Source organism: Lampetra fluviatilis, chromosome 47 (genome assembly GCF_964198595.1).
Source record: "Lampetra fluviatilis chromosome 47, kcLamFluv1.1, whole genome shotgun sequence".
NCBI lineage: Eukaryota > Metazoa > Chordata > Hyperoartia > Petromyzontiformes > Petromyzontidae > Lampetra > Lampetra fluviatilis.
The window spans coordinates 6,138,929-6,166,729 of NC_136321.1; the positions used below are offsets into that span (position 1 = coordinate 6,138,929).

General features: G+C 48.7%; 1 protein-coding gene across 1 annotated transcript in view; it reads right to left on the reverse strand.

Annotated features, from left to right (window-relative positions):
- Positions 1–27,801, reverse strand: part of LOC144947903 (fibronectin type III domain-containing protein 1-like) — an 84,371-nt gene that overhangs the window by 42,563 nt on the left and 14,007 nt on the right. Inside the window, exons 5-13 of the mRNA XM_078877294.1 lie at positions 27,437–27,667; positions 24,704–24,802; positions 22,735–22,858; positions 19,310–19,497; positions 15,297–15,404; positions 13,684–13,872; positions 11,169–12,818; positions 8,634–8,734; positions 4,549–4,660 (exon numbers count right to left, since the gene is read on the reverse strand). Coding sequence (XP_078733420.1) covers positions 4,549–4,660; positions 8,634–8,734; positions 11,169–12,818; positions 13,684–13,872; positions 15,297–15,404; positions 19,310–19,497; positions 22,735–22,858; positions 24,704–24,802; positions 27,437–27,667 — 2,802 coding nt within the window. The remainder of the gene's footprint in view (positions 1–4,548; positions 4,661–8,633; positions 8,735–11,168; positions 12,819–13,683; positions 13,873–15,296; positions 15,405–19,309; positions 19,498–22,734; positions 22,859–24,703; positions 24,803–27,436; positions 27,668–27,801) is intronic.

The window sequence follows — 27,801 nt, forward strand, 5'->3', positions numbered from 1 at the left end:
GCTCCTTTACTCTGACCACTTGCAGGGTAAAGAAAATCGAATAGGGGAGTGCTTCTGCTTTGATGGGGCAGACTGCAGCAAGCCAGGGGGCAGACACACACAGAGAGAGAAAGAGAATCCACATTGCTGCCCTCGCCGCAAAAGACATAATAATTTAGTGGTTATGGAAAACGCCTCCTGCATATGTGCGGAGTGGTTTGTGGGAGGGGGGGGGGGTCTGCCAATTGCCCATCCTTTGATGCATTTGAAAGAGCGAGATGTCTCCCCGACTGCCTCTCCCTCTACTTATGCCGAGTCCGACTCCCCCGTGCCTGTGCTGTGTCTACGGAGACGTTTTGCAAACTAGGAGCCGAGTAGGCTTTGCCTGCTACGATGGGGATAGTTTGTGTTTATTTGTACGCGTTTGGGTGATTTGGTAACTTTCTTTTGCACTTTGCACTCCTATCGTCCTTTCTTTTTATTGTTTCTTGTTGTAACGTTCTCAGCCGCCCCCGACTGAACATCTGTGGAAAAGAGCTTTATAGCTCTTCGGATTCCTCCTTCAGCATAAACAGTCTGATTCTGATTTCTGGAAGCCGGATGGCTCGAGTTCTTGATCGCCTGGCGGTGGCGGCTAAACGCACGATGAGTAATCGAGCTCTGCAAAGGTGATGGTTGGTGGATCACAGGAATCTTGTGAGGCTTCCTGCCAGTGGGCGGATCGAGAAGCAGCCAATATTCTCCTGGCTCGCCAGGAGAATGCGGTACAGCTGAAGTGTTTCATCCGTGCAGGATGGAGCATTGCCCCTTCACACGTGTGTGCTCTTCACCGGATGCTCCGGTTTTCTCCCGCGTGTGAATTGGTCAAGAGCGCCTTAATATATGGAGGCATGCAGAGCTTGGGAGAGAATTTTGTCGCCGGATGCTGCCTTTCGCGCTCGTCTGCGGTTCCTCGTCGCACCTCTGAGTCGTTCTCTGTCTCCGCAAGAGAGACGACGCCGCGCGGCGGTGCGTAACAAGTTGGAATTATTAATTCAGCGCGAAGCTGCTTGGGCTCGGCTGCTCCCCTCTCATGGCACAATAAAAAGTACATTTGGCATTCGCGCAATTATCATGGCACATTGGCTATCACGAAGGCGCTGCGTTTATGCTCCGTAGGTTTGACAGAACGTTTCAGTGCTGAGTCTTCTTGCGGAACTGGCTGACAGTTTCCCCGACCTTCCCTCCATGGTGGGAGGGAAGTGAACCTAACGGAGGTCAAGCTCTCTCATGATAGAAATGTTTTACGGATTTGTATTTTTTGTTGTTCATTCCACCGCCATGAAGCTGACCGATGCGACGGACGCTCTATATTCACGTACGTCTGTTCCCCTGTTAACCCCGCGAACATCACATAGCCCCCCCCCACCCTGGCAAAGTGAGCCACTTTGTCCCAAAAAAAAGTGGGGCCACATGGCTCAGTTACAGCCCCCTTGCCCAGGTCAGTCTGCCGTCAAAATCCGAACCAATCACACTTTCCCGATTGACAAACCGGGCTGAGCTGATTCATCAGAACGGGGCCATTGCTGCATTACATTGGAATTGGCCAGATCGTGAAGTGTAATTTGAAATATCGGGTCATTTTCTGGTGTTCCTCCCCACCTCTGTGCGTATTCCCCAGGACGTTAATGGAATTTGGCGAGATCGCACACGATGAAATAAATGTGCACCGCGAGAGTTTGTCACGATTTCATTATAATTTTTCTTGCAATGCCGTTTCAGTGAAATCCCACCAGCAATCTCACCGTGTGCACCTGTGGGCACCCTCCACTCCGGCAACAAAACCCCCATCAGGCATCTCGCGGCATGAATCCGTTTAATGCCGTGCCGCAAACATTATGATTCCCAATTTGGTGCCGCCTTATTAGATAGGAGAGTGATCAGCCGCGCAAGCCGCATTGTCAGCTTATCGACGTATCAACGAAGGCTCTCTTCCACCGCCCCCTTCCCTTACCCCGAGCTGAAATAACCTTTACAAAGATGATGGCAGAAAGCCGCACAAAGCTAGTGCTCACACCTGTCCCGCATCTTCGTGATCTGCGCAGTCACGTGGGAGTAGGGTCATTGGCTTGCATATCCACATGACATAAGTGTTGATCCAGCGTTATGAGCCACCTCCGTCGCCCTAGAGGATCGCTTTCAGTTTCGCTGCAGGGCACGTTCAGACGGCTGCTCTTGACGCCTCATTGCAAACCACGTGAGGGGCTCCTTCCTCCGCGAAGCGAGGGGATGCGCAGTCTCATTATGAACGGAACCGCTCGCACGGCCGTCTCACGAGGGAGGGCGGATGGGGGATTGTTTGGTGTGAGTGGAAATTGACAATTTTGTCAGCGCAATACAGCTGCGTTGGACACAAGGTCGGCTAAACAATTGTGGTTCGAATACAAAATTAGTATTTGTCAAAAATATATAATGTAATAATTATCATCATGATCATAATCATCGTCAACGGCCATGAGCTCTCCACTGTCGCACAAGTTAAGTTGCACATTTATTTTGGATTAGATCGTGAAGGTATGAATGCAAATCAGGTTGTCACGTGGGCAAATATGCCAATTGATCTGGTTGTTAGTTCTTGTAGGTTTACATTTTGGGAACCAGCACCCGATATGAACCACAATGTAGCCACTTGCATAGACACTGCACCTCGAAATGAATAAATGTAAAAAGGGAATTGTCAGTGCGATGGTCATTAAGGGCTGGTTGCATGAATCACGCGCTGCGCACGAACGCTGATGAGGATGACGTAGAGCCGAAGAGTCCCTCGTGATTCTCGTCTGTCACATTGACCGATTCTGCCGTGATTACTTCTTTTTAAATCCTTTATATTAAGTTCACTTGCTTGCGCGCTTACGACCGTGCAAATCTTTCGGTCGTTTTTTAACCCACTTCCCGTGATCCAATCGAGCTGACATTTTGCACACAGACTCGTTGTGCGTGACAATTTATTTTCGTGAAAATTTTGTTCCAAAATTTTACACTTTAGGAAAACATTTTTTATATTTAATTACCAATTGCTTAATGATGGCAGGCAATCATCTGACCCATAGGTGGCAGCCATCTCTAGCCAGAGGACGAGAGGACTCTAGCCGCCACGCATATAAAGGATTTATAGTGAAAAACTTTGTTTTTACGGGTTAATTTTTTCATTGTGATGAGGCGAACACGTTGGACAGCGGCGCGGATGTGGGGTTTGCCCGCCGCCAAAAGTCGAGCAGTGTTGGCGTTACCTGTTCTGACACTGGTGTCTCTGGTGTAGGACAATCCGTTTGAAAGACAACGTGTACATTATCGGAGAATGTTTGTTTGTATGTTCACCACAAGTGCTGCGAGTGGTCGATGCAGCAACTTGGTTGCTGGCAAAAGGTTTCTATTTGGTGTTTTAACATCTTAACACCGCCTGTTCTATTGCCAGAAAGGGTGCAACCTATTCCTACTTTTCCATAGTTTAGTTTTAGTTTATATTTTAGTTTTTATTTTAGTTTAATAGTTTTAGTTTAGTGTCTTGGTTTAGTTGTATTTTTTCAGCCTGGTCATCGATGACTGCACACACTCAACACTCAACAACAACAACAAAAAACTAATCAAATAAAATCTGGCCTTTCACCCAATTTGTCTAAATTCCAACTCTGAGGCTAAAAGATGATGGTTTAATTAAATCTTATGAAAGTTTTGCAGGCATGAAAGGTCGTATTTGAAGTGGCTTCAGAAGTGTATTTGTCACGGATTATCCCCGAATCAACTGCGAACAGTAAGGGCCCATTAAGTGAAATGTGGTCATCTCTTCGCATGCCACTAACGCACAACTGGAAGGAAACCAACAGAAAAGTTAAAAGGGGGCAATTATAATTGACCGCGATTAATTTCTTAATCAGGTCAAAGTAGTTTCTCGATTATAGACGGTGCTTATCTTCAGTTTGCAGGTCTGAGCAAGGACGGGAACATCCACATTGCTATGGCAGAGTGGCAACTCAATTGCGGTAGGACAACCACTCTTGACTTCCCACAAAGGCGGCGACGTGTGATGTACGCCTGAGGAAAGTAGAGCTGCATTGACCTTCACGTGATGCTGCAAGCACAATTATCTTATCTTCGCGTAATTCAAATAGCGCCTGACCACATCGCTTTACAGAGAATTAAGAACGGTACAACAGGTGAAGCAGTGGGTGGCGAATCTGCGATGATGCGTGAATTCGGTGAAAGTGAAATTTTTGACAGTAAATGATGACAGTAAATGGATTGAGTGAATGGGGTTAATGAGTGATCGCCATATCATGAGAATATGAAGAGGTAACGGTGGTGGTTATGACGGGAAGATTAAGGTTGTCGTGGGGCGAGCTGGGGGTAACAATAAGTGGCTTTCGAGTGAGAAGCGGAACCTAGTGAGCGAAGGTTTAATGTGGAGGGGAAGTTTGTTCCGGCGAAGGGAGGTGAGAAATGAGAAAAAGAGCGAAAACAACAACAACAAGCGTGGGCCTCAGAGGCTGCAGCCGACCTGTGACCCCACGTGAATGAGCCGCGTGGCCTCACCCTCGATGCTCTGGCCGTCGCTGCCAATCTTGACCTTGAGTGCCTTGCCCCTGATGTCTTGGAGCACCTGGCCATTGGGCGTCAGGAGAATGTTCTTTTCCAAGTCCACGATCTGCGGAGCAGAAACGCGGCGCTTTAGAGACAAGCGCGGGGCGAGAGAGCCGCGGGCCTCAACGATGCGATGGACGCCGCACGCTCGATTCGGCACACGCGACAATTATGTTTTTCTCTCTTTTTTTTTTACGATCAGTGGAAACAAGAAGATGCTCGGTGTAGTCGGCACTTTGTTTCGTTCATCATTTCGTAAAAAAATTTTTTTTTACATTTTTAAACTTTGCTTTATGTAAACCCCCACCTCTCACTCACTCTCTCACTCAATCTCTCGGTCACTCTCTCGCTCACTCTCTCGCTCACTCTCTCGCCCACTCTCTCGCCCACTCTCTCGCTCTCTCTCACGATGATACTTCTACAGAGTTGTATCGAGATAAGTCTCCCACAGTAGCCTTACCGGCACCTCACTTTTTTTTGATGCTACGTGGCTCACTCTGCTCAGGGAGCAGCTGAACCACCCCCCCCCCCCCCACTCTGCTGGGGCCATCCTCAGAAATTGCCCGGAACATTTATGGGCACATTGTTGGGGTAAACGCGGAAGCGGGCTGCACGCAGTCAGTGGCATCTCTCGCTTGAAATCAAATGCAGGGCCACGTTTAATGTTTGAAATCAACGAACAAATTCTTTTGGCGTGAATTACAAAAATTGACAAATTTATTTTTATTCTTGGGAAAGCATTACCTGTTTATACATAATGGTTAAATATTTGTAGATATAATTATATATTTATAAAAACCATTACATATTTATACATGTTATATAAATAGATAATAACGCATTATTTTAATATATACTTATATAAAAAAGAATATAAAATTTTCCCGTTTTATTTATATGAATATAAAATGATATGTAATTATATTCACTATATATACAATTTATATATAAATACATCAAATATAACAAAATATTTGCATGTCTTAAAGGGTCATAACATGTTTTTACTCTTTGGTTCTTTCGGTAAAGTCACGTAGAAATCAAATAAATTAAACAATACACAGAATACAAAGTGTATTCCATTATCTACGTGACTTTACCGAAAGAACCAAAATTCCTGCAGTCACGAAAGCTTCAAATCAAACATGTTTTTTTATACTGATTGTGTTAATTTTATTTTCAACACTTTTGCCAGTCCACTGCTGAAAGTCTTCCCGGAGTTGCATCAGAGTTAGCTGGTTAACTTTAATCTAAATTGTCTTATGGTTGTTATTGTTTGACTTGCATTCCACTGGGATTTTTGCACACAGCGTTGAAATACGGTGCTTTTATTCTGGAAGACTTTGCTGTTTTTTCCTGTTTTTTCCTGATGCGCATAGTCACTTTAAAATGTTATTTATGTTTTTGTTTGTTGCGGTTGCACCCGAGTCAAGAGCCGCATGACTCACAGGGCTCTATACCTAATAAATTAAATTCAAAACTGAACCGAGTTGCGGAGAGGTTGTTTTGCCGTGACGCACTTCCAGCGCCTCCGACTGCCTCCCCAGCAACTGAAGGCCACGACAGCAACGCAATCAAATCGCTCGCGAAATCGCGTGACCCAGAGGTCGGCAAACCAAAAAAATAAACAAGGAGAGACATTTTTGTCTGTTAAAGAGACCGCATGGGGCTCTGTAGCCGCAGGTGGTCGACCTCTGGCGTGGCCTTGAACGCCTGCAACTGCTTTGTCCACATGCGAGCGAGTAGTTTTGCCAAACAAGGTTCTCGCATCAGACAGGGTTGCCCACATTAGACAGGGTTGCCCACTTTAGAATTAAGTTTCCCGCGTTTAAAAGGGTGTCAAGTTTGCTGTTGTTGTTTTGTTCTGGCAATTCTTGTGACTGACTTTTAGTGCTGTTGGTTATTTGAAACAATGGATTAGCTCATTACCAATGGCCTTCAAATGTACGTTACTGTTTGCACTATTAGAACCTCCTTTGCCAGTAGCAAAATATGATCATTGGGCTTTTACCCATTTATCTGGCAACAAAACGGACACCTTTTTTCTTTTTACAAGGAGTTATGTTTGCATTGACCACAATACCTGCACCAAAAGGCGCACTTTTGGTGTCATCTGGTCCAACACCATGTGAGACTAGGCTCTAAGGAAAGCTGTCTCGGGTGTGGACCAATCAACTTCAAGGACAGTGCATACATGATCAGAGTTGTGTTTTTTGTTTGCATTCCGACCGCAGGTATTGTGGTCAATGCAAACATGACTCCTTGTAAAAAAAAAGGTGTCAGTTTTGTTGCCAGATAAAAGGGTAAAAAAACAATTATCATATTTTGCTGTTGTCGTTGTGAACATACCACCTCTCTTCCATACAAAACTGAATTTCAAGATTGTAACAACCAATCTTGCGGTCACAAATGTGCACGGATAATAGACATGGGCATTTGGGTAACGGACCAGATGAGTTGTACTGTAATATGTGACTTTTCTGAAGGCATCCGTGTGCTGTGTCATTTCTGGGGTTTGTTTATCCCTACTGCACCGCACTAGCCAGAGCAGGTTGGTGATGGTGGGACCCAGGGTCGGTTCAAATATCAGCTAACATCAGCAATGGCTGGGAATCAAACTCAGGTCACCGGATTCGCAGTGCAGTACGCTAACCACTCCACCACCACTCCACCCCTGATCATACACACTGCATATATCCTTAGCAACTACAAACTCAATCAGTTAAACAAACATTCATTTGGATGGCGCATTGCAGTAATCATATGTACACACGCAGCAGAAAATGCTGTAAAATTAATTATGCACACATGTACTGTGTATGGCTCATTATGTGAGAAATTTAGCTGAAAATAGCTCGTGAAGTGCGCTATGAGATGTTATTAAAATAAACCCTTGTAAGTGTATGCGTTGGTGTTGTTATAATGATCTATTGCGTGCCATTAATGCAGCGAAGAATGTGAATTACTCATTAGCAGGAAGGAGCCACAAATTTCCATTACATCCAAGTTCATTGGTGGAGGTTATCTTGGGCACTCATAAATGATGCCGGTCTCCCAAATTGGCAATTTAACAGCTCAACTACAGAGCAGGCAAATTATATTTTGCCTCTTCCATGGCTCACACCGCTTGAGCCAAATAAAATAAAATAAACGTCGCTGCAAAGTTTCTTTTTATTTTATCAAGTTGAGCCAAGCACTTCAAACATTGCACTCAAACCCTCAAATGCTGCACGCACGATTCCACACTTTAACCATTAAACCCAGATTCATAACCAGGCTCTCAGGCAACGTCGTTGGCTCGTTATCCTTCACACAGTATTGCCCGCTTAGGGGAGTTGACGCTGCCCATCATCCCTTCCAGGGTCGACAAAATAGTCACCACTTTTTATGGAAGTCAACAGTGGTTGTCCTGCGGGGATAGTAAGACTCACACATCGCCATAGGAATGTGAAATGCCGACGACTGGCTCAGGAAACAAGAGATGAGCACCGGCTCAACACTCGCTCGAGCAGCAAATCAACTTTTGACCGTTTAAATTTCGATTTAAAGCTTTCGTGACTGCAGGGATTCATCTTCTTGGTTCTTTCGGTAAAGTCACATAGAAGGAAAATAATAAAATAATAAAAATAAAACATAATAAAAACATAATAAAATAATTCTCACGACGTTTCGGCCACAACGCAAGCAGCCGTCCTCAGGTGAAGAACAGGTTTGTCGGGAAAACAGCGTCATTCAGACGCGTCATTCAGACGCTGTCTTCTTGACAGACCTGTTCTTCACCTGAGGACGGCTGCTTGCGTTGTGGCCGAAACGTCGTGAGAATTATTTTATTATGTTTTATTTTTATTATTTGATTTTTTCCCTTCTACGTGACCTTACCGAAAGAACCAAGAAGATTTTGACCGTTTGTATGACCCAACTGACCCGGCCTCCGCCGGCCACCTCCCATAGCGCTCTCTCTCCTCGCGAGCTCCTCCGCCGCGGGGATAAGGCGGCGGGCGTCTCAGTGGCACGACAAATAATGGACGACGATTTACCCACTCCCTGCCGTTGGGTGCGTGGATGACTTTCATGTTGTCGTTCCGTCTGCTGTCACCGGTCGGCCTCTCCGGCGTCGACTGGAAGGGCCTCGCTCGGCCTGCGAATCGACGATCGTTTTCACCGTTCCGCACAGCAGTCGCGCGGGTGAGAAGATACAACTGAAGGGCAAACGACGCGGACGATGATCGTTGCAGAGTTGCGCACGCGGTGTTCATACCATGGCGTCGGAGTTCACCCCCATCCCTTTCACCTCTGCCCATGACTGACGTTCTCCCGTTCCCCATACATCGCTCTGATTTGCTTCCAAGAGCGTGAAGCGGTTGGCACGGGCCCCTTGCGCATGGAAAACAGCCTTCTACTCTTCAGTCACGTGATGTACCTCTGGCTGTCTCTTCCTCATTTCAAGTCCAGGCTCAGGGACTCTCTCTCTCGGCTCCTCTGCCTACGCCTGTGTCTCTCTAACTCTATGGATTTTAATTTTGATTTAAAGCTTTCGTGACTGCAGGGATTCATATTCTTGGTTCTTTCGGTAAAGTCACGTAGAAGTGAAACAATAAAATAAAAATATAAAACAATAAAATTATCACGACGTTTCGATTGCAATGCAAGCGATCATCATCAGGTGTGAAAACCACGGCAAGAAAATTTGAAAAAAGTGGCGTTTTTTTCTTAACATTGAGAAAAAACCGCCACTTTTTTCAAATTTCTTGGTTTTCACACCTAATGATGATTGCTTGTGTTGCGATCGAAACGTCGTGAGAATTGTATTGTTTTATATTTTTATTATGTTATTGTTTCCCTTCTTACGTGACTTTACCGAAAGAACCAATCTATGAATTTGCTTTGCAATGCACTTTGACTGGTCCTATTTCCCTCCCTGCCCGGTCACCCGCTACCTCTTCAGCCTCTCCCCAAAAAAAGGGAATTTCCGTAGAGTGGTCTTGACACGAGTATCCTCCCTATTTGTACAGCGCGCCGAGATGCTGCCTCGGTTATCTGCCGGATGAATCCAAATTGAATTGCACCTTTTCAAACATTTATAAAGCAATCTAGGCGCCTGCATCTCGCTGAAGACCACTAAGCCGCGCGACACGTACGCGTGTAACTTGTGTTAACGTTTATAAGCGCGCATGGCCCGTATTGTATAATCAATGAAGCTAATTTAAAGCACATTGCCCCTGCAAACGCTAAGCAATGCTTCCTTTTGCATTGGACGGGAATATCGTTGTGCTCCACGTGTCTTTGCCAACTCTGCGTTTCATTCTTGCCGTAACAATGAGCCAATGGGACACTTCGCCAGTCATAAACAGAGTTTGTGTTTTTTCCATTGTCGCCATTTAGAAGGCGCCAGTGGGAATTTTATTTTTCCAGGAAAGGCCCACTGAGCCATGTAGCTCTTTGTCCGAAGCGACGTGGCCACAAATGATAGCTGAACGAAGTGGCTTATCACTTTTAAATGTACAGCAGCCAAATGCTCTAAGCGCACATTTCTAAATGTGGAGGCGATAACAGGAGAGACCCGGAGAAAAAAAAAATCCACGACACTACGGGGAGAAGAAAAAACAACGTGCACACTCCAAACATACAGCATGCGTCAGGGTCGGGATCGAACCCACAAGCCTCATCCATCCCAGGCGAGCGCAGATCACATCTCGTCACCATGGCGACCTGTCAGCTGTGCGGAATCGAGTTTTTGGGCTCTGCTTCTTGGCCTGGTTTCGTATGCTCATTCCACGTACGTCCTCAGCTCAGTCGCTAACCATGGAATGGGGGTGGGGGGGTGAACGCGTCTGGCCTCACGAGAGACGCGGCTTCATTCCAATGGGAGCCAGCTTGCCACAGGCGCATTCTGTGGGCAGGCCCAGATGGGGGCGATCGGAAGCTGAAGATATCTTTATCATAAAGTAGTAGTGGACTGAGTGTTATACATTAACAACGTATCTATCTGTGCGTATTCGTTCGAACAAATGAGTCAGTCGGTGCCTTAAAACGTTGACGGGGAATACAGCCGTGGCCGCACGCCCGTCCGCGCGCGTCAACTTTGACCGCGGTGACCCCATCGCGCGCACGGCACCGGGTTCTGCAGGTACAGGGGTCAAACCTTGCCACTATTCACGTGGCAGGAACGGCGCTGGCAGGAGAGAGGCGCGGAAGGGGGATGAGTGACCCTCTCTCCGCCACCGCCTGCCCTCGCTAACTCCGCACACGCGCTCGCCCCTGACTCCTAGGCGAGCAGCGCTGTCCGCGGGTTCTCCGATGCGCTTACGGGTTGCGCCGCCGCGCTACTCAGCGTGGCGGTGTCCGACGTTCCGCTGCAAGCGCTGGGAGCTTCTCCAGGAACTGAATTGAGCGATTACATTCTCTAAATTTGGTTGCCTGAAGAATCTTCCCGGCAGTCCACGGAGTGAAACGTCAGAGGCAGTGTACCGAACAACACACAGTACTTGCCGAGCGTACATCTGAGAGATATTGTTTTGAGAGTTACATTTAAAAAAGATAAATAAATGCTTGTAGTTCAGGAGTAAACTTACCGTTGGAGGGACTGCGATTTTCGCCAGAGGTGGGCCTGTAATTCCTGTCATTTGATGTATCAGTGGAGGGATTAGAAGATGTGAGAGGTCTTCCGGCGAAACGACTTCTGGACCCTTGCCACTGTGGTCTGGCTGGCTGCGACGGTGACGATGACGAAGATGATGACGACGACGATAACGAAGATGACGGGTAGGAGGGATTTTGCCTGGAGGAGGTCGAAGAGGGAGCGGCCCGGGAGGCGGATGTTCCTGTAGTCCTCGAGGCAAACGGAGACAGAGACCTCGAAGGCATCCGAACGGCTGAACTGGATGATGACGATGTAGATGATGATGATGATGATGATGAAATTTGCGGCTCAGGTGGTGAAGGCAAATCGTCCCTTTCATTGGCATACAGGCTGGAGGAAGAGTGAGGCCTGGTGGCCCTTTCCCGCGACGATTCTGCCAATGAACTGGAACGTTGGGACGACGGCGAACCTTTTGGGAACCTTTCGGAACTCGATGGCGAAGACGCCAACCTCGGCGACTCCGAATCAGTTGATGTCACAGGTGCCAATGAATAGGCACTGGAAGAGGATGACGATGATGATGATGACGACGACGATGATGATGATGGGGATAACCTTGATGAGGAAGGCACGCGAGAAGACTGCAAAGCACTGGAAGCGATTCGAACGTTCGCAGCTTCCCCAGGAATTTTGTTTCTTGTAGAAGTGGGCGAGTGAGCAGGATTCTGGGCAGAGGGGGAAGATGAAGAGGTTCGCGAATTTGCCGATGGACTTAACGAGGTGCCTGCGTTTGGCTGTCTGTTAAATTTCAACGCTGATGATTCTGATGTCACAGATGCTGATCTTGACGCTGCTGCTTGAGAAGTTGCCGCTGCTGCTGATGTCGATGGCAATGATGATGATGGTGGTGGAAATTTTGACGATGATGATGAAGTTCGGGGCAAATGTGATGATGTTGAAACCGAATTAGATGATGATTTTGCTGGAGACAATCTTGAGGATGGTGATAATGATGATGAGGAGGATGACAGAGAATTCTGTGACGATGATGATGATGACGACGATGACGCTTCCTGTGAATCTGAAGTTCTCTCCCCGAAAGAAACTGTCTCTGAGAAAGACGGGAAAATATCTCTGTTCAGTGGTGCAGAGGATGCAACAGGGAGCGACTCAGGCTCATCAACAATTTCGTATTCCCTGCTTCCAGCCCTCTTGGGTGAAGAGGCCTGGGGCGGCGTGGACGATGACGAACCTAATTTGTTATCTGTCGATGAGACTGTTGCCGGTTTGTTGTCAGGCGCTGGCTGAGAAGATCTTAGCCCCGGTCTGGAAGATGAAGCAGAAGAAGACGAAGACGACGTTTGTCCTGGTCTTGAAACAATTCTTCTCGGATACGTCGACTGCCCTGGTTGAACAATCCTCCTGTTCTTGCTGACAACTGCTGCTGATGTCTGTGGGGATATGTGTTCTGCCGGCAAACCGCTCACTCCTGTTGATGATGATGATGATGACACAGGTGACGATGAAATCCTCGACTCCTGCCTAGAAGACGTCCGCGCATCTGTTAACTCTCGGGCAGCGGGAGACCGCCGCTCACTTGAAGATTCGGCTTCCGCGGAAGACGAGCTGACCGCGCTCACGGCTGCAGATGGAAAGGACACAAGTTCGCATTAGGGCAACAACAACAACAACAACAAAAAGCGAACGTCTTCGCTGACTCGCCGTTGACTCGCAAACGAGCTCAAGAAACCCGGAGCAGTTTGTGCAAAGCGCGCAATTTTCAGTCAGCTGGCCATCCGTCGAGATTAGGGCGAAGCGTTTCTAAGTCGTGAGCCATGACACATGCCTGGCGAGCACACTGGCGCTGGTGAGCGAAAAGCATTGGGCGGCTGATGATGTCGATACGCATCCGGCCCAGGCGCAGCAATGATTGCACAGCTGTGCACCGTGCAACAAACCAGGATGCTGTCACCAATCAAAAAACGAGCAAGAGCTGTTACGGTTCCTTAGTCTTTGCACTTTGTCCGTTTAGTTAGAGACAAAGAGGGGGGGGGGGGGAGCGTGCGGGTATAGCCATGCGAGCGAGCGCATCGCACGGGCAGGTGAAAACCAACTCTTGCCGCGCAGACGCAAGGCCGACGGCGGTCGCTGGAATGACGGCAGGATGGATGCGATGCTGGCGGTGACCTTTTAAGGAAATGAAAGTGCAAAGAGTGACGCCGCGGCTCCTTGCATTCACCGCGAGCGTCTCAGACAGAAAAAGAGAGAGACGTAAATGGAAAATGATATTCCATCGGTCATGCCGGTTTTTTTTTGTCTTTACAAATCCCCCTTGCAGATATATGAGAGAGATGTAAAACATTCGTACAGAAAGGAGGTTTATTCGTCGGGGGGGCGGGGGTGGGTAGGCGCATTGGGTCAAACTCGAAGTGAAAGCCGTTGCCGCCCGGCATGCGCTCCGCCATTCTTCCCGTCCGTGCGGTACCATCGGCCGAGGCCCTCCTTACTTGGCGGCAGCACGAGGCTCAGGGGCTTAGACAGCGGGCCCTGGCCACGTCGGTTGGCGGCACGAACGCGGAAAATGTAGCGCTCGCCGGGCGAGAGGCCCCCTATGGTGCCCCGAGTGACGCCGCCTGGGAAAGTGATCACTTTGCCACTGAAGGGCCGGAGTGCCGGCGTGTAGGAAACCGTGTACTCTGCGAATGGGGCGGTTGGAGGAGGAGCACACGGGGAATGGGATGGGTGGCAGGGGTTGGGGCATGAGCAGGAGAGGTCGTTTTAGATGGGGGAAAGGTGGTAATGGAATTGGTGTGGGGGTGTTGGGGTGTGGGTGGGGCATGTGTGTTAAGACATTGAAGCGATGTTGGTTTTAGCCACTGAGTAGTGGCCTCAGCTGGACACAGGAAGCCCCCACATTGGTTCACAGAGCCGCTCATGGTAACGCTTTGCAGGCAAGGCCACGATCTTGTCACTGGAGGTCACGCCCCCAAAAGTTATTCCTGCAACTCAGTAATGAATTTCACTTTTTAAAAAATTACCGTGCCAAAAATCGTAGCCTTAGTTAAATATAATTAGAAAGAAAATTCTACCCAGATATTTCTTAAATACATTTCCACACCTTTAACTTTTGCAACTATATTAGCAACGTACATAGGGTGTAAAATGTCTTCCCACGGATCACTGCAGCAAGTGCTTGCCAATAGTCTCAGTTCAAATGTGAATAAGTACACAGGAAATGATTCGTCGATTCATAGACTAAACGACATTATAATACTGACGACACGTGCGTCGAGCGATACGTGTAAGAATCTATTATTTAGGATCGATGCAAATTGTATGCCACCCAGACCCACGGTTACATCCTAACGGCTTTACCAAGAGAGAACACATGAGTGAGAACAAAACGAAATGACCACACAAAATGATAGGTTCAATCCAGCTGTGTCAGTGAATCGTGGCAATTCATCGGAACACAGGCGTGTTGAATCATCGCGTGCCAATATAAATATGCATGAAACGCCATTGGATAGCTCTATGTACTTGTTAGTAAAAACTTGAAACACATGAGCCATGAAGGAGGGAGCGATGTTTGAGGATTCGCAAAAGCCAAACTTTGGTCACCGCAACCCGTGCCATCTGTCGACACGTCCACGCGAGCGGAAGCGACCGAGAGACTCACAGTTGCAACTGAGCGACGGTGGAGGTACTTCCAGCAGCAGTGGCGTTGGGAAGCAATTGCAGGGCTGCACCTTGTTCCCTCTTTTTAAATCCTTTATATTAAGTTCACTTGCTTGCTTGCGCGCTTATGACCGTGCAAATCTTTCGGTCGTTTTTTAACCCACTTCCCGTGATCCAATCGAGCTGACATTTTGCACACAGACTCGTTGTGCGTGACAATTTATTTTCGTGAAAATTTTAGGAAAAAATAAATTATATTTAATTACCAATTGCTTAATGGTGGCAGGCAATCATCTGACCCATAGGTGGCAGCCATCTCAAGCCAGAGGACGAGAGGACTCTAGCCGCCACGCATATAAAGGATTTATAGTGAAAAACTTTGTTTTTACGGGTTCACTTTTTTCTTTTCAATCTTGCTGCGTGCGTCGCTCTACGCCCATACCTGTGACTTGTCCCAGCATTCCCGTCGGTGGAGTCCAGAGCACGGAAACGGAGGAGGGTGTCCCGGGCACTGCGTTGACCTCAAAGTCCTCGGGGGGCGACGTGGGTGCTGCCAAAAGGGAAAACGGCGCGAGCGATGATCGAGCGCTGGTACAAGCGAGAGCAAGAGAGACATCGTCGATCGATGGAATCAGAAAATGTATTTATAATGCAAGAGGAATCTGATGAGCTATAAAGACGTTTTTTTCACAGATGTCCAGTCGGGGCCGGGTATGATCAGGACAACAGCAAACAATACAAAAGCACGATAGGAGTGCAAAGTACGAGAAAGGTAAACAAATCACCAAAATACATACAAATAAAACTAAACCATCCCCATCCTACCAGACAAAGCCCATTGAGGAATTAACTTATTGTTCAACAGCGACCTGGCTATCACAAATGATCGCTCAACGAAGTGGCCAAATACTCTAAACGCACGTTGTTTCTAAATGGGGATGGAAAAACCGGAGGACCCGGGGGAAAAATCCACGCGACCGCAGGGAGAGAGACACGCAAACTCCAAATATACAGCAGGCGTCAGGGTCGAGATTGAACCCACGACCTTCTGCCTACCAGGCAAGGTAGTTATCATCTCGCCACCGCGGCACCTGGGGTCACAAGTGAGGATCTGGGGTTCAGACCTCGAGTGGGAGGAGATGGCTCTTTCACAAAGGGCCACGCAGAGTGGCGAGGAGAGGGAGTGGTGGCAGGTTAAAGGGACAACTTTTGTGTCCAGCCCTCACACAAAAATGAGGGCCTCACAATGGGCCTGTTTCGTTTTTTTTGTCGATTTTAAACAAGGAGACCACATGTGGCACTCTGCCCCGAGCTTCCTTGGGTCCTCCAGAAACCCAGTGGGCAGCCCTGCTGCTACTAGGTGATAAGCAGTGGTACGGAATTAAATTTTCAATGGCATGGAACTTATGACAGCCATGCGCCTATCTTTCTGTCACAAGAATGAGCGAAAACCTTATTCAACAAAATGGATAATTTCATTGCATTGCTCTCCATATCGTTTGGACGCACGCAACCTCCCTCAATCCTCCTTCGGAGTTATCTCAATGACGCTGAAGGGCAACTGCCTAAAAAAAAAAGATCACTCTGCGTGGCACTTTAGCTAATGCCTTGTCGTTAGTTATAACTCGAGGCGATGCATTATCTCCCGAAGCATCGGAGTGATTTGCGGCTGAGTAACTGCACGGTGCAAGGCGGCCAGGAGGCGCGACCGCCCTGAATTATTGCGACGGAAGACAGCAAGAGGCGGAATTCTCTTGCAGGTGCCAGGCAAGCGGCCCCGTCTTTTCGCGTTAATTAAAGAGACAATCTGCATTCCGTGACCTTGCAGTACTGCCCCGCCGACAAATTAGTCTTTCGGGGGACCACGACAAGGCTGATTAAGTGCCCCTTGTGTACGCTAACTGTTGCTACTGGCACTTGGCCTGCTTAATGCGTTAACCCGGTGTATCAAAATTGATAGATATTTTTTAAAACCAGTAATTATGCTGAATAATGAGCAGGAACTGGGGTTATTGATTCAACTATTTGGGAAAGTGGCAGAATCCACTTTCACATTTAAATGTTCAACCATTGCCTCTGTCCATATAAATCGTCAAACTGATTAACTGCGGAAGGGTGATTTAAGGTTTGCTGTGCGGTGGGGTAAAATGTGGGAACACCTTGCCACTTCCAGCCTGCCTTACCCAGTATGGAGGATCAAGCTAAATTAGTGTTTGAGGGGTCGCAACATTCGTCGAAATCTGAGCAGTGCTGGGCCCTCTTATGGCGGGACCCCGGGGTCCCATAAGCCCCCGGCTCTCGCATAAACATTCTGTTGTGATGTAAACAAAAACTTTGCTCTTTTTCACCAATGGGTTTGAAGGATGGTGGAAAGTGTTGTCTTGTTAAACTATGCCTTTAAAACTGAAAACTACTTACCTGCAGTACCTCTATTTAAATACACTATCGAAAAATGTGTTTACACCCCTCTGTCAATCATCGTGTTTCTCAGTGTGGATTTGTGAACACACTTTGTAAACAGTCCATAAAATAGTACGCGTTTTCAATGCACTGTTCATATTGTAACAAGCGTTTATACCAATGTTACTCTACAGCGTAGTGGGTCGCCGCTCCTCTTATCTGCATTGATACGAGCGGTATGTGGGGACTATGGCTTAACCGCAAAAAAAACCTATCTGCACAGATGCATACGAACAAGAGAAGTATTATAATCAAACAGGAGGAAATGACGGTGCAACGCATCTCATCTGTTAAATATCTGCAGGTAATATGATTGTCATCCTGGCTGCAGACATTGGTAGGTCACAAATAATAATGAAGATAAGAGAGCAGTTTCACTGTATAATGCATCCCGTTATGACAAATAAAGGACTTAAGTCGTGTAGGCAGTTTGAGCAGCTTTGAACAAGACTTATGATCCTGCCCATACCCGAGCATGGAGTGCATTCGCTTGTTCAGCTCTTCTGTGCATTCGTCCTTAGCTGCTGCGCTTGGACGACTGGACAACAGAACGATCTGCGCCAGGTGGGTCACGGCGTTGATGTGCGCGGTGGGACGGAGTCGCCAAAAATAAATTAACTACGATTTTGCCTTCCGTTTATTCGGGACCCCGGGGTCCCGTCATAAGGTCCAATTCTGAATAGTGAGGCATTGCTGCTGCACTTGGTGATTCTGACCACCACATTCCCATGCCCAGAGGAAAAGAGGGCCGGCCCGTTTGACAAACCGAGCAAACGAGCGTGACCTGGCTCAGACATCTCTCCGTGAATGATGTTTATTAGCCGTGGATGGGAATCAAACTTCAGGCTGCCGGGTTAATACCGCAGTGTGCTAACTATTTGCGTGACCAAGAGGGGTAGATTTAGGAGGGGGTGGAGGGTGGGGTGGGGCGAAGGGGCAGAGCAGTCCTGAAATTTGAAGCTTTTTTAAATATGGCCTTTCATAAGTAATAATAACTTATTATTATGAATATGAATAAAATATAAATTGCCGCCACTCCACCTTCGTGGTGTAAACCACGTCCTTCCTGAAAGACGTCGACAAGCATCGCCTTCCTTTCACCGAGCTCTGCCCACGAAAACAACTGAAGCACTCTGCACGAGATTCTCCAGGTCCCCCATGCCATTGCTCAAACCTTGGGGGGAGCAGTCTTCCCGAAACGCCGCCCACCACGGATCGGGTGCCTAACCCCAAAGGCCGACGTGGGAACACAGCAGCGGAAGGGGGGGGGAGAGTGGCCGGGGGGAGGCGGGTGGGGTGGTGGAGGGGGGAATGGGGGGGCGGGACTCGGGCGTGCGCTGGATGTGCGGGGGGGGGGGAGTGGCCGGGGGAGGGCGGGAATGGGGGGGGACTCACGGGACTCGGGCGTGCGCTGAAAGTACGGGGGGGGGGGGGAGAGTGGCGAGGGGAGGGGGGGCGGGTGGTGTGGTGTGGTGGTGGGGGGGGGGGAATGGGGGGGGCTCACGGGACTCGGGTGTGCGCTGGAAGTCCAGGGGGGGGCAGGGGAGGGGGGGCGGGTGAGGTGGTGGGGGGGGCTCACGGGACTCGGGGGTGCGCTAGAAGTGCGGGGGGGGGCAGGGTAGGGTGGTGTGGTGGGGGGGGGATGGGGGGGGGGCTCACGGGACTTGGGCGTGCGCTGGAAGTGCGGGGGGGGGTGGTGTGGTGGGGGGATGGGGGGGGCTCACGGGACTTGGGCGTGCGCTGGAAGTGCGGGGGGGGCGGGTGGTGGTGGGGGGGGAATTGGGCGGGTTGCTCACGGGACTCGGGCGTGCGCTGGAAGTGCGGGGGGGGTGGTGTGGTGGGGGGATGGGGGGTGCTCACGGGACTCGGGCGTGCGCCTGAAGTGCGGGAGAGGGGGGCGGGTGGTGGGGGGGGGGTCACGGGACTTGGGCGTGCGCTGGAAGTGCGGGAGAGGGGGGCGGGTGGTGGTGGGGGGGGAATGGGGGGGGTGCTTACGGGACTCGGGCGTGCGCTGGAAGTGCGGGCTGCTCCAGCGGCCGTCCCGCTCCCCCTGCGAGGTGCGCACGCCGAACTCGTAGGTGGTGCCGCCCTCCAGGTCCTCCACGGTGGCGCGGAGCTGCGACGCCGTCTGGTACTCGTACGCGCCGCTCTCGCCCCTCTCGCGGTAGCGCACCGTGTAGTACCTGTGGCGGGCACGGAGGGTGGGTAGGAGAGGGGGGGGGGTGAAAGGTCGCAAGGGTGGCGAGCGACGGCACAGACAGCGTTTGCCACAGATGAATAAGCAACGCCGTGTCGATAGCGTCGAGGAGCATAAATTTCGATTTAAAGCTTTCGTGACTGCACGGATTCATCTTCTTGGTTCTTTCAGTAAAGTCACGTAGAATGGAAATAATAAAATAATATTTCCATTCTACGTGACTTTACCGAAAGAACCAAGAAATAATAAAATAATATTTCCATTCTACGTGACTTTACCGAAAGAACCAAGAAATAATAAAATAATATTTCCATTCTACGTGACTTTACCGAAAGAACCAAGAAATAATAAAATAATATTTCCATTCTACGTAACTTTACCGAAAGAACCAAGAAATAATAAAATAATATTTCCATTCCACGTGACTTTACCGAAAGAACCAAGAAGAAGCAGCATAAACTATCACGCAAACTCCGCTGGGCATCTTCGCAGCCGCTTTCGGCTGGCCAAAGACGCATCGAGCGGCGCTTTCAGATGCGCTGCTAACACGGCCGTCTGGAACGCTCTTCCTTCCGATATTGGGAAGCCACTGGAGCCATGCGCTTTTGAGTCATCGAGATTGACAAACTCACTTCTTTAGATCTGCTCTTTGTGTATAGTTTGTTGTCCTTCCCCTGCACCTCCAATTCGCGTGGTTGGCTACTTAGGGCGCAAAAGAAGTCCAACATGCAAACATACAAACAGGCTGGAAATCTCTCGTGTCAAGAGCCCGAGCACAGGCTATGAAAGTAAACAAAGCAGAATTGGCTGTGTCCTCATACGCATTCCTCTTTTATTCATCATACGTAAAGCCCTCTGTACATGTACCATCCTTTGCCAATCCACTGCTGGATGAGGGGCCTCCCCTACACTTTGAAGGTTGTTTCACCATAACTATCGGCGAAGGTGGGTGGAGGTTGGTGAAGGCGTGGGGGCACAGAAGTACAGTATAACAGGGAATTTTTTCCCCACGGGCCCTCTGCCCTGTCATCTTTAAAGAGGGGTTGTCTTGCTGTGAGCAAGCTCTTCAGCAGACAGCATTTACTGATGGCAAGACAACCTCTGCCTGTGACGAAATCATCCAGCATTTGTCCGATCTCATCAGATCTTAGAAGCTAAGCCTAGTAATATTGATCCTGGACAGTTGTAATATGGTCAGACACCAATCACAAATGGTTTTTCATAGATCTTTCGGCATTAAGTTGTGGGCGGCGTAGTACATTTTTTACTGTACTTCTATGCTGCCACATAAATCCTCCCCAGCTCGGCTGACCAGTACGCTTGAAGCATCGTGACCCACACGGCATGACGGGGGGGGAGGGGGCCTCATCCAGCAGTGGATCGATGATAGGGGCTGTCGACGTACACGACAACCATCTGTGTTCCTGTACCCCAGCGGCGGGTCCGGCGATGGCACATGACGAGGTGCAGGGCTCGTCTCGTTAGGTGGCCCTGCGCAGACTGTGAGGAATGTTACGAGGCCCAAGTCCGTCTGGAGAGTTTGTGTGACCGGTTGAATTTGTCTGCGAATTTTCACGGCCCGGGAAAGAACAGGCAGCTAAATAAAACCGGCGCGCGACGGCTGCTCCAATTTATTTATTGTTTACCAACGAGCCCGAGCTGGTCGCAATTACTGTCTCACTCGCGCTGCCTCGACTAATGGGTCAGCTGACCCGTTAAAAACGATGTGAACCCCACGTGGGCATCGAGCGGTGGTGTGGCTGGAGGGTTAATGGGCATCTGGGTGTGTGTGTATATATACATAATTGGCGGTTGTCACCTTGCGTTTACAACTCATCCAATTTTCATTAATATCACCTGGCACGAAACGGAAAACGTGGCCGCGTTTTCGGTTTACTCCAAGAGCCGCAGCAGATCGTGGTACAAGCACGTGCAATGTTTGAGAAGCGATGCATGTAAAATGTTCGCTGGAGCTTCACATAAATGCAGCGCGTGCATGCGCAGGCGCGTGTGCAGTGCATGTCACAGATCCCCACTTTGCTATGAGGACTGTCGGGACAATTTGGGTGTCACTGTGGATCTATTAACTCGAGCGTGGCACAATTGGGAGCGGTTGTGTCATCACTGCAACATGGTAGCATTTGTTCCTGCAGTGCAATTGTTGACCACAATTCACAAAGTACTCATTATAGGCTGAGTCGACCTAGGGGTGTCCCGGGCCACATTCACGTATTAATTAGAAGGATTGTAAGCCAGGGCTCAATTTCGAATGGAATATTTTCCATAGCCCTCAACAATCCCCCATACCCCCCCACCCTTTCCTCTGCACCCACCCGCACCCACCCCCCTCCCTGGGAAATAGGGAAATAGTTTACAGAGCCCAAACCCGGAAAAGCTCCGGTTGAAATGAAGCCCCGATTGTCATGATCCACACCCCTCGATGAGTTCGATGAATGTGTGTATGTTGAACTTCTTTCGCACCGTACGTAGCCAAGCGTGCTAATCGGAGGTGCGGTGTGGGTATGTATATTTCTTGTGATCTCTCCATTTACTTGATACAGCTGTCGTGGCTGTGACGGTTCCACCTGAAGACGGAGGCTTGTGTTGCTTCCAAAACGTCGTGAATTTTTTAATTTGTTTTATTTTACTTTTATTAATTTAATTTTTTTACCTACGTGACTTTACCGAAAAAACCTAAGAGTATGTATATTGAACTTTTTTCGCACCGTAAGTCGTCAACCGTGCTCATCGGACGTGCGGTGTATGTATGTATGTTGAACTTCTTTCGCACCGTACGTAGCCAACGGTGTTCATCGGAGGTGCGGGAAATTGCCACAATTCAGTTGTTTGCTCGGCGTCACGAAACACGATGTAGAAGGTGAACAACTAAACTTCTACTGTGCGTATTCTTAGGTTTTTTCGGTAAAATCACGTAGGTAAAAAATAATTATGAAAGTAAAATAAAATAAAAATCACGACGTTTCGGAGGCAACACAAGCTTCTGTCTTCAGGTGGAACCGTCACAGCACGATAGCTGTAGACGGAAGCTTGTGTTGCCTCCGAAACGTCGTGATTTTTATTTGATTTTTATTTTACTTTTATTATTATTTTTTACCTACGTGACTTTACCGAAAAAACCTAAGAAGATGAATCCTTGCAGTCACGAAAGCATCAAATCTAGAATTCTACTGTGCGGCCAGCAGGACCCAAGGCAGGTAGTTACCTGGTGCTCCCACTGCCGGGTCTGTAGCCCTTGTCGTATGAAGGGTCCTTCCAGGTGATGAGCACGGAGTTCGGCGAGAGGACCCTGGCGTTCACGTCCACCGGCTCGTAGAGACGGTTCACCTCTGCCGTGTACAGACATGGAAAGTCAACACGTTCGTCAATAACTCCGTGGGCCTTGAACCATTTACCGTTCCGAGACGTCTGCAAGGCGCAGGGTTGGGTGTCCCGTTCACCGCCGAATCTCGGAACGCGCGCAAGCGGCTTGGCGTTAGTTTTATCGATTGAGTCGTAGCGCCGCTGTTTTTTAAAGACATTGTACTTACTGACAAAAAATTGTTGCGAAACGACTCGCGCCAAACTGGCACACGTCCTCCCGCATGGCATTTGACTGCCGATTCCGTTCCGATGCCGTACATAGACGTGCACGTACGTCATCGGAATGGCAAAGGGTTAAAAGGAAGCAATATATAGTAGGTGATGTTTCAGGAAATGGCCCTTCTTCATAGCACATAGCAGTGGCGGCTCCTGCAAAATTTCTCAGGGGGGGCAAATGTCTGGATGATTGATAAGGTCCACCCATGCAATGAATAAATTAACAGCTTAAGCATGTAAAGGCAACTTCACTTCTTTAATATTAATGAAAAATAAAGTGACTCTTACAATACATCTTGTTTGTTTATATACTCACTATTAAAACAAACCACTCAAGTTTATTTTATTAAAGATTCCACTAGGTGGCGATAAATTATATTGTTGGATGAAACGTGCTTACGTATGATGACGTTAGCACGTATGATGACGTAAGCACGTTAGTGCATGCCCTCCCGGAAGCCATAGAGAATGCATTGCAGCGCCCCCGTTCGAAAAAAAACATCTTTGAATGTAAGTCTATGGGGCCACTCGGGGCGATTCTCAGCCGTAGTGAAATCGCCCAAAAAGAGGCGGTACTCCACAGAACGTGACATGACGCTGATTGGACTATATCCAGAGGCTGACAGTGACGGCTAGCGTGACTCTGTGGTTGAATGACATTGGTGGTGCGTCGCCCAATCGCCCTAATGAAGAAACCGCCCCTGGCACATAGAAAGCTCAGAGAGAGAGAGAGTTAATAAATTGGCACGTGAATAGTTACCAATTAATAGATGATGAGTAACATACACACCACTTAAACTCGTTATATTCATAAAAGTAAACTTCTAAAAATTTCTGTTACTACATAGAGTCAATTGTATTAAAAGTTAAAATTATAAAATATCGACTTCATCTTATTACCAAGAAATTAATGAAAAGACAGGGATGGTCAGGGGGCAAATTGGACACGAGACCTCCATTTCATTTGGAACGCCGGGGCCTATGCAAAACACGCTACACGACTGATCCAAAATGCGAAATTAACATTCACGCCAACGTGCGAAATTATTCCCATGAATCGGGGCAGGTTTTTCTCCCCCCCAAAAAGATGAAAAAAATAGCTCGGAGTTATTCTACTAGTCATAGTCAGATTTGCAAAAGAGGAGCTGTAATGTCGTTTGGTCACTTGGCCCCTGGCTGGTGCTGAGAGGCAGAAACCCACGAAGATCTGTGCACTCGTTTCATTGCCAAGAGTTCAAGGGGTTCACGTTGACCGACCTGGGCGTTAGCCTGCCAGCAGGGGGTGTGACGATCGCTACGTAGAATCCCAATTTGAGTAAAATTGCGGTGCAATCTTCGAATTCAGCAAAATTGGACCCCCACGACTCCGGCACGCGAATGTCCTTCGCTTGCCAATGACCGTCAAGTGATCTTCAAGCGACGACCGCTTGGACGTGGACGGCACCGTCCGTGGTTGCCGACGTGACCTTTGCACCCCGCAGTAATAATCAAGGGCGGCTGCTGGATTCGAACCGCGAAGCTCTGCAACGAGTGGCGAAAGCCGCTGCCGCCGCCGCTATACCGCGTCGCGTCACGTGGGCACGCGTGTGACGCACCTGACACCACCCGCCTGGTCTGTGCCGCCCTGTACACGGGCAGGCTCCGTCCGAGGGCGTTGGCGGATTGCAGAGACAACAGGTAGACAGACTCGGGCGCTGCGCACGGAGACAAAGACAGGGAATCTTCCGTGTAGCCTTTTCAGACCGTTGGGCAGGCACAGTTCGCAAACTTTTTATTTTATTCTACCAGTTAGTAAGGCTCACTGAGCTGTCCAGCTGTTTTGCAGAAGCGACCTGGAAATCACAAATTATTACTCAGTGAAGTGGCTTCTCAAGTGGAAGTTTATCGTGAAACAAATACTCCGAACGCACGTTTATTCTTAATGTGGCGGGGGGAAAAAACCGGAGTACCCGGAGAAAAATCCGCGCGACCACGGGTAGAAGTTGCAAACTCAAAATATATCGGCGTCAGGGTCAGGGTCAGGATCGAACTCGCGGCCTCCTGCATACCAGGCGAGGTAGCCACCGTCTCACCACGGTGGAGCCACAATGTTCCATGCCGCACGCTGCTACCTGCCTTGTTAAATGGTGTAACCATTTACACACTGCTGGGTGGATAGGGGTGGTTGGGGGCGATGATTTAAAGAAGCCTGCACCATTATTTTAATTGCCGTGCCGGGAGATAAAATCTGCGGTGCCCTGCTAAGGTGGGCACGGGCGTGCGAGGAGTCGGTGTGGCGATTACCATCGCAAAGCCACCCTCGGTCTCAACCCAGAGCCACTCGAATGCGACAAGTAGTATGTGATGTATTTTATCTGCACTAGAACACAGCGACGTAGTCGACAATGCGTCTATCAGTGTCGATGACAAATCGTTGGATTCTCAATCCCGTGTCAATTATCTGCCTGATTGAGATCTCCAAACACAAAACCCCACATTACTGATGGTACGGGGAGGCCTTCGTCCATCAATGCATTGCAAGAGGGACTCTATCATCATTATTATTCATTAGCGTTGTGGACTATTATAATCTCAAGAACCTTTTTCCGCGCGGTCGGCTGAGTTAAATGAGGTCACGGGCTCCCAGCTGACAGCCCACTTCACAGCCTCCAACCTGCTTCGCTAAGCCTTGCCGTGCGCATTCGGTGCGATGTCTCAGTCTCAATGAACGTTGGCGCCTCGAACGAAACGTTAAATCACCCCTTCTTTGTTGTCGCAAAGACGCCCAAAGCGCACGCGAGAAAGTCCAACCCGTGAGGCCGTCGCCTCGACAGAGTCAATGTCACTCCCAGCTCGGACATCTCATTGTTATGCTATCGGCATACCCCATTTTCATTGATTTTACCCGAAATTAACTCTGTCACTTATGATTGCAAGTTGTTGCGAGTCAGTGACTGCTGTAGTGTTAAAATATGGTTCTGTATTTTTAAGATAGTGTGTATATAATATCATTTTATGTAGATATCCACATTTATTTAATATTTTTCTTCTGCAGTTTTTATTGAAAATGCAATATTTGATATCTCAAAAACCTGCTGTGATAGACAAAAACTGATGCCAGATTTGGAATCGGCACCCCAAAATTACCTTAAAACCCGTTGGAATACCTTATACCAGAAAAAGTGTGTTGACCAGTGTCATGAGCGTGTCTGCACCGGGCTTCGGACCGTACCAAGATGCGTCGTTAGAGAGGGCACTTTGCGCCTTTCAACCTTCGCAGCTCGTACCGAGTGGCTGGTTGTGTGTATGTTGCCCTTCTTTCGCACCGTACGTAGCCAACCGTGCTAATCGGAGGTGTGTACCAGGACATCGAGATACTGCGGCTACAGTTTTTGCGGTGTATAGCCCAACCATGTGAAGCTCATTGCCGGTCAGCTGTCTTGTGCTTGGTGACCATCAGCCAGTTCGGCATTGGATTCGAGACTAAAAGTTTCTATTTGTTTTCAAAAATAGAAAAGACAAATATTGTAAAGATCCCTTTAAATCATTGACGTAACAGTGCCTTCGTGATAGCCTGTTTACTGGTGGAGCACAGGTGCGTGAATATCACACGTGGGTTGAAAGTGCCGGTAACAAAACAACAAACAAAGTGTGCCACCGAGAAACGAACAGCACTGCTCTGGGTCCCTGCTTCCCATTGGCTTGTGGGGACGCAGCAGCAGCAGCAGTGGCAGCAGCGAGGAGGGACATCCACACGTTTAGAAACGTCGTGCTTCTGGAGAAGTGGTTCTTAACCTGGGGGTGCGAGATGCCCTCTCTGGGGGTGTGAGACCGTATTTTTTTTACGTAAATAATCGAAAACACAAATTAAGCAGGGGCACGTACGTGCACATACTTTGTTTCATAAAACCGATGTACTTATTAACATTAGACATTGTTTTTTTACGATTGAGAACCAAAGGGGTTGCAAGGATGCAGTAAAGTTCAAGAACCACTGGTTTAGAGTATTTTACTGCGAAACATTTCCACGTAATAAGCCACTTCACTGGTGATCGCCCAGGTCGCTTCTGAAAAAGAGCTGGACAGCTCAAGCGGGCATTACGTGGTACAAATAAACTAAAACAAAAGTAAAATTTCGACTTAAAACTTTCGTGACTGGAGAAATTGATATTCTTGGTTCTTTCGGTAATGTCACGTAGATAGAAACGTCGTGGTTTTTTGCTTAACATTTTTATTTTTATTGATTTTAATTTGTACAAATTTTTTTTCTCACAAATTTCTATCTACGTGACTTTACCGAAAGAACAAAATTTTTTAAAAATTAAGCATATGTATTTTTTTGCTCGTACCCAGAGGCTGGATGCTGTGCGAGCGCGCTCCCTGGGGCAGGTGCACGTAATCGAGCCGCTTGCCGGCCTCGCCGTAGCCCAGCACGTAGCCCCGCACGCGGCCCCGAGAGCCCCCCTCGGCGATGGCGGCAGCGGCGGCCCCCGCGCCGTGCGGCGGCCGCCACTGGAGCGCGACGGAGTCGCCGCTCGTTCGCACCCGCACGCGGCCGGGCCTGGCCGGCGTGTGGGTCTCTGCGCAACCCGCGCAACACACACACAACGTGCGCGCAGAATGCAGAGACGAAGATCGTGCGCGTGTGTGTGTGTAGCCTACGTGTGGGGCAAGCTCTGTCAGCGAGCGGCTGTTGAGGGGTGGCCAACAGCAC